General features: G+C 38.8%; 1 protein-coding gene across 9 annotated transcripts in view; it reads left to right on the top strand.

Moving 5' to 3' along the window:
• The window catches only part of LOC122627569 (inner centromere protein A), a 45,850-nt gene extending 33,492 nt beyond the window's left edge, over window positions 1-12,358 (top strand). For 7 of the 9 annotated variants that reach the window (XM_043808775.1, XM_043808769.1, XM_043808768.1 and 4 more), the window contains 4 exons: window positions 1,685-1,848; window positions 3,002-3,203; window positions 5,575-5,957; window positions 6,466-12,358. In XM_043808775.1, the coding sequence (XP_043664710.1) occupies window positions 1,685-1,848; window positions 3,002-3,203; window positions 5,575-5,957; window positions 6,466-6,778 (1,062 nt within the window). In that variant the 3' untranslated portion in view covers window positions 6,779-12,358. The other 2 variants (XM_043808773.1, XM_043808776.1) reach the window with 2 other exon arrangements.

Below are 12,358 nucleotides of genomic sequence, written 5' to 3'. Positions count from 1 at the left end.
AAACGTACGTGTACGTACGTAGAATTCGACTGTGTGAAACTGACGACGAGTACTACTCGGTCCTTGTCCTTTACTCGTGTTATTTCGAGCCATCGTGTGCCTTTATTCGGAACGATCATTCCTCGCATCGTGTCCCTTTCACGGCGATAATGCTCGTTTTAAAGAGAGCCAACGCAATCCGGACAGTGCGTGCGGATAGCACGTGCCACGCAATTAAAATACTAGCAGAGGTTCTCCGTTCCACTTAACACCTCATGGTATTACAAGGCGTAAAAAGCTAATTCCCCTAGTTCGACGGCGTACGTGACTCTCTCGGGGAGATAGATAGAAAGAGAACAAGATGGAGAGAGAGAGAGAGAGCACGAGAGAGAGAGAGAGAGAGAGAGAGAGAGAGAGAGAGAGAGAGAGAGAGAGAGAGAGAGTCAAGCTGGTGGAGCAGCTCCTCATAGACATGCAGCAGTCGAACGCGAGGCGACTGCTCTCGTGTATACCGAATTCGAATCAATTGATTGGCTGTTGATTGGAAATTGAATTAGATCGGAATGCGCGCGTCCGTGGGGTAGAGATCGGTTTGGTAGGTACTGATGGTGGGTACTACTGCTGATGCTGCTGCTGCTGCTACTACTGTTACTACTGCTGCTGCTACTGCTGTTGCTACTGCTGCTGCTGGTGGTAGTGATAGTGATGGTGGTGGTGAGGCTTTACGAAAGGGGGACGCGATGCGAGACAACGGCTGTTTCTGCCTTTCGGATGCGCCACGAATATCAATGTGCTCTACTTTTCGAGCCTACCCACACTCTGTGTCCACCATCTCTACCATCAGGTCCTTATACTTTTTTCTTTTTGTTTGTTCCTCATTTTTCTAATTTTTCTTCTCTTTTTTCTACTCTCTCTCTCTCTCTCTCTCTCTCTCTGTCTTTATCTCTCTCTCTCGCATTATTCTCGTTCTCTCATAATTCGCAATCCCCTTTAACTCATAGTAGTCTGCTAAGGGAAATTACTTTGGTGAAATAGACGGAAGCTTAAAGGAGTTGGAGAGAGAGAGAGAGAGAGAGAGAGAGAGAGAGAGAGAGAGAGAGAGAGAGAGAGAGAGAGAGAGAGAGAGAGAGAGAGAGAGAGAGAGAGAGGGAGAGGGAGAGAGAGAGAGAGAAGAGAAAAGGAAGAAGAAGAAGAAGAAGAAGACGTTGTCGTCGTCTTTGTCGTCGTCGAGAAGCAGGATGACCGCAAGGACGAGCTTTACGAGCACTTTCGAGATCTTTCCTCTTCTTCCTTCTCCTCTTTGAAGGAGAGAAATGGAACGAGGAAGAAGAGGAACGAAGTTCTCATTTTCGTTCTCTTACAACCACCCTACCTCTAACAACACCTTTCCTCCCCTCTCCTTCTCTCGTTCCAGTGAACCACGACGTCGTCCTCATAAACTCGAGTTTATTTATGCGGCTCCCGTCGGTCGGTTTCTGCAGCAAGGACGACAGGGACGCGACAACGTGACATGCTTCCTTCATCGTCTATATCACCCTGAAACAACCCTTAGGACGCTAGAATCCTATCCCCTTCCCTCTTTTCTCTCCTTCTATCTTCCTATCCCTTCTATCTTGATAATCCACCTTCTTTATCAATACGTCAGATGATCGTAAAAAGATGTACGCGATCTAATACCTAGAAATGTATATACTTGATGTTACAGGCAGAGTTGATCGCTCTAAGGGAACGCAAGGCAGCGATGTTGGCATTGAACGTCTCGGCGCATCGATTGATCACCGATCTAGGTACCTCAACGTCTTTGATTTTTACGGCCTTGAAGGACGGCGTAGCTGATCTTTACAGAGTTTGGGACGAGACGTTTCAAAGGTTAGTCGAGTCTTTACGATTAGGTAAAAGTCTAGGTCGAGTTTAGAGAGTGTACCTAACAGTTTTCTATCTCTTTTTTCACTTCACTTGCCGATCGAAAGCGTACGATCTTAAAAGCAAATATTGTTAGAGATAATGAAGCCTCGAGAGCAAACATCGGAAGGCGCGAGAAGGCCAGAAGTCTAGTAACGTTCTCTACGGGAGATTTTGAGACCCGTGTCACGGGATTATTGGCTTTAACACAGGGATCGCGAGTTTAATCACGGCTATCCTCGGGGATGACCTAAGGATCTATTAGAAAAATCCTATTGTCGACGTGCCCTAAGAAAAGATTTTGTCCTTCGATCAATAGTCCATTTTAAAAAAGATCGAAAGATCGCTACGGTGGAAATAGATTCGTGTATAGGTTCGTTCGGATGGAATTCGAAAGTGATTTAACCTCGCTCGAAAACTTTCCATGAGCTTTTCTCCCCCTTCCTTCCTCTTTCCCGTGATAGGGATTTTGTACGAAGGGGTTCGTCACTGACCCACTGGGTTTAGCCGAGGTCAATTCCATCCCTCGCTCGTAGAGTCGTCTCGCTCGTGTCCCAGGAATTTCTATTCCTCTTAGGGACGTTCCGTGGTTATCCTGGTATGGCGTTTAAATCGTCCGTCGGCTGATATTAAGCACTTTACGATTGCAAGAACGTGCCTCTAATTGTTCTTTCCTTCGTAACGCGGTTATTGTTGCGTGCTGTGCGACGTGAATAATAAGAAGACGTACGTTATTAATCGGTGCCAATTGTCAAAGTGCCAATGCTTCCGGTCTCGTTCTCATCCGATCGAAAGATTTCATATCGAAGGGTTCAACTTCGATTTATTCGTCTCCTGACATACGTATATAGATTTATGTAGACTTTCGAGGGTAAGACTAAAATGTTTTTATTTGCCAATAGTGCCGCTGGCAAGGAACCATCAAATAATTCGACGACGGTTCTCCCGATGTTTGCTCCTCGGCTTTACCGCATTTCCACTTTTTATTATGTTTACCTGTTAGATTCTTTTTCGGGGAGATCACTGAGAATGACTCGAACTTATTCCCCTATCCTCGTTCTTCTTTTCTTTCTTTGTTTTTGCTCCTTTTATATATTTTTTTCCCTTTTTATTTTTTCAGAGGAAATCAACGTCTATGCGCTCTTCAAACTGTCCAACAATTCAGCATACGTCTGTCGGAACTCCAATGCGATTTACGTAGAGACAAGGACACCCTGGCGGTGCTGGACGTTGCTCTTCAAGCCGGTGCTACTTCGGAGGTTGCCTCTTCCGTACGTCACGTTGCTCGTCTTCTTTCAGAGAAGCAAGAGGTTCATTCTCAGGTGAGTAGATTCTTCTCGCTCGAGTCAATCTAAACGTGATTATCAAAAGTCCTTCGAGTCTCTTCTCCTCCTATTTCCTTAAGATTCACAGTCGTGGGGTTGAACTCCTTACGATAGGGTCGTGAGATTCAAGGGTCATGTTCAACTCGTAAGGAGGAATAAGGAATGAGGATGCTTATAGGGGGCTTCGTTTGACGCATGACACTTGTCGATATCGTGTCTCGGTTAAACGCCGTCGCGAAGACCGATCCCCTCTATTCCAAGCATATCCGTCTTGTATTTGCATATAAAGTAAGCCCTCTCACTTTCCTTCCTTATGCCTTGTCAAGAAGACGTACTGCCCGCGATACGACGAGCTTTATTCTTGGCCCTCGGGGCAAACCCTTTAAATTTATAACGAAAATCGAGCTAATCTAGGTCACCAAGGTATATAAGCTTTTTTTTCTCTCGTTTCTCTCGTCAAGGTGTTGCCTGTATCATTTTACGGGTAAACGGTATTACTAGAGCTCATTCGCCTTTGCGTGGTTCTGGCACATGTAGAGTTGGGACTACGAAAGAAATAAAGAGAGTGAGAGAGTCAGAGAGAGAGAGAGAGAGAGAGAGAGAGAGAGAGAGAGAGAGAGAGAGAAAGACAAAAAAGAAGAAAAAAAAGAGGGATGGAGCAAGTCGCAAGGCACGTCTGGTCCGACGATTTCCAATTGTCCCGGCGCTCATTTCGTCTGTCAGGAAGACGTACGACTCGCGACACAATACACCCTCACTCTTCTACCCTCTGACTAGTGTCGCTGCTGTTACTCCTACCACTACTGCCACTGCTGTTGGTAGTGGGGATAGGGTAACAGCCGAGCGAGCATACTTTCAACCGTATTCAAACTCCCGTCAAGACGGAACGATCCAGCGAGTTTCTACTTTCGCCGATCTACAGTACTCGAGGGGATAATTTCATGCACTCGGCGTTACGTCTTTCTTTTCTCAAGCTTTCGAGTTCTTCTCCTGCTGTGAAAAAGGGAGAAGGTGAAGCGAAGGTAGAAGAACGATACAAAGAAGTGTTCTTTTGCCTTTTCTCGCGGTACGCGGATATAAATTTTGATAGGCGTTTAAATAAAATATCAGGTAAGTTGGGTGGATGGTGTGCGCATGTTCTAGTAGCAAGCGAGCGAGCGAGCGAGCGAGCGAGCTAGCTAGCTAGTAGCTTCGAATGTTGATCCTTCGACGGTCCAGGCCTGGCCAGTAACGGGGGTGTCGGCCATCTCAGAGGAGGAACCCGCTCCCTAGGGAACTTGGATCGTTAATCGCCCGAACGATTCTCTTTCGCATCACGTACCGGAGTGGTCCGTGGAATCAGCGTAAAAATACAAATTTAATAACGTCCGCGGAAGGCGCATTCTCTCCTACCATCCTGCCCAACGAAAATCAACCTTTTTTACCTTTACTGTTTTGCTTTTTTCATTCTTTTTATATCTTTTTTATTTTTTTTCCTTCTTTTTTTGTTTTACTCTGTCCTCGGTCAAGGACAGAAAAAGAAACATCAGAGGACACGTCGCGTGTCCTCTGTCTGTCTCTCAGCTTCCGCGTGTCTTCGAGACATAACTGGAAATGAGCCGAGCGTCTTGACTTTCCTACGTAGTATTTGTTATATATTGTGAGTGTGTATGTGTGTGTATATATATATGTATATCTGTGTGTATACATATATAGGTTAGCTCGGAGGTTGCTACTTGGTATGCGGATCGCGCTTTTCATTACCGGAGGCTCGTTCCCTCCGTCTCTGCTGCTGCAAACAGCCTAAATCTACCTCTCGTCTCTCTCTCTCTCTCTCTCTCTCCCTCCTACTCCTTCTCCCTTCTCTCTTCCTCCTCCACTCTTCTCTTTCCATCCCCCTCTCTTCATCTTCTACCCCCATTCGACTGTGTCTCCACTTCGTTCTCATTTGTATTTTTGGATTTCTCCGTTTGATTGTGAGACGCGAACGAACAATTTCCTGGATGAATTCATCGGTGAGAGTTGCCAGCGAATTATCGCAATCCTTTATCGTCGTATGGGGTAGCCCGTTATGAAAAAAATGTCGAAGAATATGAATTTGATGAAAATATATTTCGAATCATTTCTTTTCGATTGGTATCATCAATCGTGTTGTTGGAGAATAACAAATATATTTAAGATCGTCGAGTTAAATGGAACACCCTGCACACACACTCTGCACACATACACGCGCGTACACACAAAGCTACAGGATCCTTCTTACTTTTGCCAATCTTTTGACAGTGGATTATGTAATACTTTGCAGGATACCTCGCGGCTACACTCAAGCGATCCGATCAGAACAGCTTCGAAAACAACATCGAACCCAAACCTTCTTCTTAACTTTCAGAACGAGACGGTGATAATGAACGATGCGACGATCGCGGAAGTAACTGCATGTCCTCTGGCAAAGTTCACTGATCAATCGGCGACGTTGTTGAACCAAGAAGGTGGCTCACTATCGGACAGTGGAATATCTGATAGCGGTAGCGAGCAAGAGCTGAGCGAACGAGAACGTCGATTGGCAGCTCTTCGTCGTCTGACGCGTAGCTTGGAGAATCAACTCGATCCAGGAAGCGAAGCTCTAACCGAACTTTGGAAAAGGGTCGAGGACGCTGAAATCGAGCTACGTGATTTACAGAAACAGTGTCGCGAATTGATCGTTCGTACTGCAGCCAGCGTTGAAAGTCGTACCGTTAAAAGAATGTCTGGTCAACATCATTATCGTACAGAGTGAGTATTGAAAAAATTTTAAAGCTATTACACGTTTTAACAATCCATCTAATATCCGTCCGATGTCATTAGAAACTATTCAGAAGAAACAAGATTGACCTCTTCCCAAAAGTTCGTCTTTACAAGTTCTCTTTGAGATCCACGAAATTATTTCAAGGACAGACAACAGACCTTTCCCTTTCGAAGGAAGTTCCAATCACGATCCAACCCTGGTCAGAATATCGTTGACTATGGTGTCTTATCAAAACTTTCCTTCGAGTATCTTTCTCTCTCTCTTTGTCTCTCACTCTCTTTTACTCTCTTTCTCTCTCCCTTACTTTTATAGTCGCGTTTAATCGCAAGAAGAAAATAGGTTCATTTGAAGTAGGTGTGAAACATCCGGCACGTAGCCTCGTAAAAAAAGTTATAAAAAGGCTCCGTTTGAATGGATGTGTTCGTAACTTCGAGTCTGATCTCCAAACCGATAGTTAACGTTCGTCATTATCTTTTTTTCTGTTCTATTATTTAGCAAACGCAAGAAGGCATCTGGCAATGGTGACAACAACTTTGATGGCGATGCAATCAAAGATCAATCAGAGATGGACTCTGGTTATGTTGGTATGACAAAATCCGAGGACACTGGTGATCCGGAGAACGAACCGGACATTCCTCATAGTTGGATATGGCGTATCCTGAGGGCCGCGTTGCCCTTTCAGTTGGCTCTAGTCGCTCTTTTCTGTGCCGCCTGTCTTCTCGAACCACATTGCTGCGAAGCGGCCAACACCCTCAATCTCTCTTTGACTCCGCAGCTCCGTTACGTCAGAGGACCCCCTCCAGTGTAAATAAACGTCGTGTCCAGTTCGACCGATTCGTTACAGCACAGAATATGTGTGGGTGTTTGCGTGTATGTGTATGTGTATGTGTACGTCACGTGTGCGTGTGTGTGTACATATGTGGTGTGTGTATTCGTATATGTGTGTATGCTCGATGACACTGCCATCGTTCGTAACTTGATCGACAACTTTTTTCTTTCTAGTTTACGCATGTCCTCGTTGTTTCCTTGATATATATATATATATATATATATATATATATGTATGTATGTATGTATATATGTATATATGTATATGTATGTATGTTTTTGCACACTGCCTGCTTCGTCGTCAGATCGACGATTAATTTTTCATTACGCTCAAATTTTCTTACGCGAGGAATACTGGAAAGGGATAGTCTTTGTTCGAAAATTGATTTAAAGATTTCATTGGAGAACTTGTTTAATCGCTTCGTTCGAGTTACGACGATCGAGCATATTTTTATTTGTTCTTTTCTTTTTTTTTATATATATATCTTTATTTATAGAAATGCTATTTATCAAACAAAGACATAAACGAGAGAAGACCGGGTAAGTATATACGTACTATATATATGTGTATATATATATATATATAGTACATGAACGACCATGTGTTGAGAAAGTTTTCAAATGGATTTACTAATTTGATATGATTGATATACAATATATATATATATAATATATACACGCATGTGTGTGTAGAAGTTACACAAAGATATATACGTATATCTAATGTATTCGAGAACGAATACGAGGAATAATATTTTTTACAGAGGACCGGTTAATATAATATGGCGAATTTGAAGTCGCAACGACTAATGACGTTATAATGATTACATGGAAGATCATAATGATCGAATTGAATTATTAACGACCGGTTAACGATAGAATTCTTTCTTTATTTTTTATTGTTAGAAGAAGAAATATATATTTATTGAAAGATGTACGGCGGACCAATATGGCAGCCGAATATACCATTTCCGAATAAAAGCGGCTTGCTTTCGGAAGGTGAAAAACATCGCGTAGAATGAAAAATCGAAATTGAGTTCGGTTTAGACGTACCAGTATTGCGAGTATTTACACATTATACGTTACTATTCTCGCAGAAAGATTTATACGACCCGGCTTTAAAGAGAGAGCCCTTTATTTGTCTGGGTAGGAGGAGGAGAAAGAGGAAGTAGAATAAGAAGAAGAAGAAAAAGAAGAAGAAGAAGAAGTAGAAGAAGAAGAAGAAGAAACAGGCGTAGAACGAAGTAGTAAAACCGATTTTGTTTCTACTGTCGTTCCTCGAGACAGTGACAGAATTGGAAAGTAGGCTCTGATTTGATGATAAAGCCTTCGAAGGAATCAGATGGATAGATAGATAGATAGAGAGAGAAAGAGAAAGAGAAAGAGAAAGTGGAAGAAAGAGAAAGATAGACAAAGAGAGAAAAATGTAAGTTTCATTGGGGATAACGGGAAATCGTTCTCCGGACCAGTATTTTTCTATTTTCGTCCAGATTCACTGCACATACGTACGTACGTAGCTTGTTAGAACATGATCTCCCGTCGCCATCTTCATTTCTCGTTATCATCGAACACACCACGGCTCGCTCACGTTTTCGCCATTTATTTCGTCTTTCGTTTTTGCTTTTTTTTTCTTTTTAATGCTTTTTTTCTCAATATAATTCTCCTACTAACGAGAGAGAAAAGTTTTTCATCGTTAGAATTCGAATTAGATCGGAAAATGATGAGTGCCAAAATTCCGAATGCTAATTTGAATTCGTTAAACATCGTGTTCATCAGTTTTGTTTTCTTTATAATTATGGTGTATATATACGATCGATTACGACGTATAACGAGAAGATTATCTACAAGAGATTAGATTTTCGCTTATTATAAAGCGTGTTACTGCCATCGTAGAAGAGAAGAGACGTTCATTAAAAATTCTTATTTGCTCGTCGTTTATAATGAACAAACGGATGGGCGAGATAGATAAAAAAGTGTTAGAAGGAGTATCGTCTGTTATAATACAGACTTTGATGCTAATCGAACAGCTAATAACGAGGATCGACAACAATCCATTTAGAGGGATAGCACAACTATTTTCATTGCTTTTCATTTCTTTTTTTTTTTCTTTTTTTTATCTCCATTTCTTTTCCTTTCGATATCGATGCGCTTTGATATCGAGTCGTTTACTAATACGTTAAAAAGAAAATAAATAAAACGATCAACTGTGTTTTTTACAGTTAAAGTAGATAACCGAAAACGGTTTGATGATTCGCGTGTTTTTAATACGCGAAGATGGAAAAATATTTGTAAAGACGTGAAATCGACATCGACTACCGAACGTGTCATCGTCTTGTACATATATATACACTCATACAACGAGCTTATTTTTTCTTTTTTCTTTTTGTTTTTTATTTCATTATTAAGAACATCAATCAATCGTGTTTTTTGAGGTAAAGCGTAGAGAGATAGTTATACGTTTTGTGTAAAGTTTTTCACGATTTACCACAAGGACACATTTAACAAAATTCTTTTACGACGAATTACGATTACAGGACAATTCTATTGCAATCGCGATGATGACCCCAGATTATTCGCACGATGCTTACCGTGTAAGCGTACTCATTTGTGTGTATCGAAAAAAAAAAAAATAAAAATAGAAATAAAGTAAAATAAAAATAAAGATAAAAAATAAAAATAAAATAAAAAAAATTAGCAATAATGTATTGCTAACGCTTGCTCGAATTCATTAAAGATGACTAGCGACGCACTTAAATCCACAATCGACGAAATGCATTTTGCAGACCATTTTACATCTTTTATATTATACGTTATGACGTATCGCAACGATGTTATTCGAATGCATTTTCATAAAAATCGCGTACATCGATATTACTCGAGTAAGTACGTGTTGGTGTCTTAAAAGAAGATTCACCATTAAACGTTCAACATTGAACGTTCGACGAAAAACTTGCAAGTTTTTCGCAATTAAAGGAACAATTGATGATCGATCGAACGATACATCGATCGTACTTGTACATTTATGATTTATGTACTGCAACGATAACGAAGGAGAGAGAGTATGCAATAATAGCTATACTTCTCGCTCTCCTTCTTTTAGAATAATGTGGGATTTTAAAAAATACAAAAAAAAGTTAATAAAAGAATGAAAGAAAGAAAAAAAGAGAGAGTAAGAAAGAAAGAGATAGAGGGAGACAGAGAGAAACGTTGAAGATAAAGATACGAAGATAAAATAAAAAGTTTGTTGACATGATCGACGACGATCTATATCATCTATCGTACCAGTATCAACGAAATGTACAACTTTTTTCAAACGATTCCCTCGTTTCATTACTATCATTATTATTATTAGTAATATTATTATTATTAATATTATTATTATTATTTTTCTTTTTCTTTTTCTTTTTTTTTTTTACACAACTATCTTAGCTAATTCCTTTAACGACTATAATTGTGTTATAGATCATGATTTCATCCGTACAATCGTTCGTTTTGAGAGGACAAATGTAAATAGACGGTTTCGAAATCGTTTTTTCGATACTATCGAATAGTATTACGTCTAGTATAGCATGGCGCTGTTCTTAAATTTTTAACTATTTCGAAGCTTCAATTTTACGTTTTCTTCTTCGAAATGATTTTTAATCAAATGATGGAATATTATTTGGTAGAGTCGGACGTTTTACTTTGATGTATCGAAATTGATCGAACGACGAATTCGAAGGGATAAATTCTAATTTGTTCGTCGATCGATTGATAGATAAATCGATAGACAGATAGATCGATTTCACCGTCTCCCATTAATATTTTCTTCTCCTTTAGCCCAAACTTGAAAGTTATCTTGTGCTTTGGAGATTTTACTTTGAATAATTGTGAAATTAACGTTCATCGATTGAATGTTTTTATAATAGACGATTAAAATTTTATGAGTTTTGAAATTTTAATATCAACTGGAAATATCATTTGAATTATTTTTACGTATTAGATTTTTTTTTAAATTTAATCCATTTTACGTTTTGTTGGGCATCTTTCGTTTCATCGGTTTCTCTCATTTTCATTTTCATTTCATCGAAATATATAAGTAAATATGGAGAAGTAAGGTATATTAAAAAAAAAAAGAGGAAAAAGAAAAGAAAAAAAATTTGCGCTTTTACTTCTCACTTACATTCATGATACATGTATAAAGTACCTGAGAAATCAAAATATTTTACGTTTAATGATAATATGCAGTATCTCTTCGCTTGCATTCATGATGATGCATTTTTCATTTCATGTTCTTTTTTTTTGTATTTTTTTTTGTATTTTATATCAAGACATCCACATATCGTGGCTGTTTAAACTTACAAGATGCGTTCGATTGATAAATACATAACAATCGTATTCGTATCTCCTGCATGCGATCCTTTTCCTTAAAAATTATTATCCTCAAACGATATAACAATAATATTTCTGTAAAAAAAAAAAAAAAAAAAAAAAAAAATAAGGGAAAAAGGAAAAAAAAGTAGAAAGAGAGAATTACAATCCTTAAGAAACATTTGACGTTGCGTTGGTGTCTACAAGTTTTTGTGTTTTTATTTTCTTTTTTGTTTCTTTTTTTTTTTCTTCGTTTTATTTTTGTTCCTTTTTTTTCTTTATTACAATTTACTACTTAGCTAGTAACTCTTTGTCTTTGCTGTTACTGTTTCTTCCTGTTAATTATTATTACATCGCTTATAAAACCTGTAGACAAACCCACGATATCACGTCTCTATTTTGCCGGGTCTTTTTTTTTTTTTTTTTTTTTTTTTTATATAAAGGAACTACTTGTAACATGAGAATGGTTCTAGAATATATTAGAGCTATATATTTTCAAGATTAAATGTGTACGTCATGTTAAAGAATCTGGTTCGTTGGTTCACTGAAGTTGAACTTTAAAAAGAAAAAAAAAAGGATTACTATTTTTCTAAGATTTCAAACCTACAAGTAGCGAAGAGCATCCAAACAATCAAAAATTAATCGGTGACTAACGAGCACGATTCTTAAAAAAAAAAGAATAAGAAAAGACTATTAAAATTTCATTAATGGTATGCTGATCATTTCAATGTTATAAGCTTGTTTTTATTTGTATATGTCGAATGGTAACGAAAAATTTGTCTATATGTCAGTCTCTTGACAAGACTTTAAAAATTATTGTTAATTGTTTTAATCAACTTATAAATACATAAAAGTTTATAAAAACGAACGATGAAATCTAAACAATAAAGTTGAAGAAAAAAAAACAATTTTTTATTAGTTGTGTCATTGTTCTTGCATGCAGACAATTTTTCGTTACTCTGTCTACTTCGAAGAGATCAATATTGAATTTCGCACTTTTATAGTGATACAATATATCTTCAAATAATACCTGAACTGTAAAACATGTTGCCGAGAGAGAAAGAGAGAGAGAGAGAAAGAGAGAGAGAGAGAGAGAGAGAGAGAGAGAGAGAGAGAGAGGAAGAGAGAGAAATAATCGTATCCGCATTTACGAAACATTGTGTAATGTATTTCGGCACCTTGAAATAAAAATAAATTACAAATTCTTTAA

Source organism: Vespula pensylvanica, chromosome 3 (genome assembly GCF_014466175.1).
Source record: "Vespula pensylvanica isolate Volc-1 chromosome 3, ASM1446617v1, whole genome shotgun sequence".
In the NCBI taxonomy this organism is placed as follows: domain Eukaryota; kingdom Metazoa; phylum Arthropoda; class Insecta; order Hymenoptera; family Vespidae; genus Vespula; species Vespula pensylvanica.
This window is presented reverse-complemented; position numbering and strand designations above follow the sequence as displayed.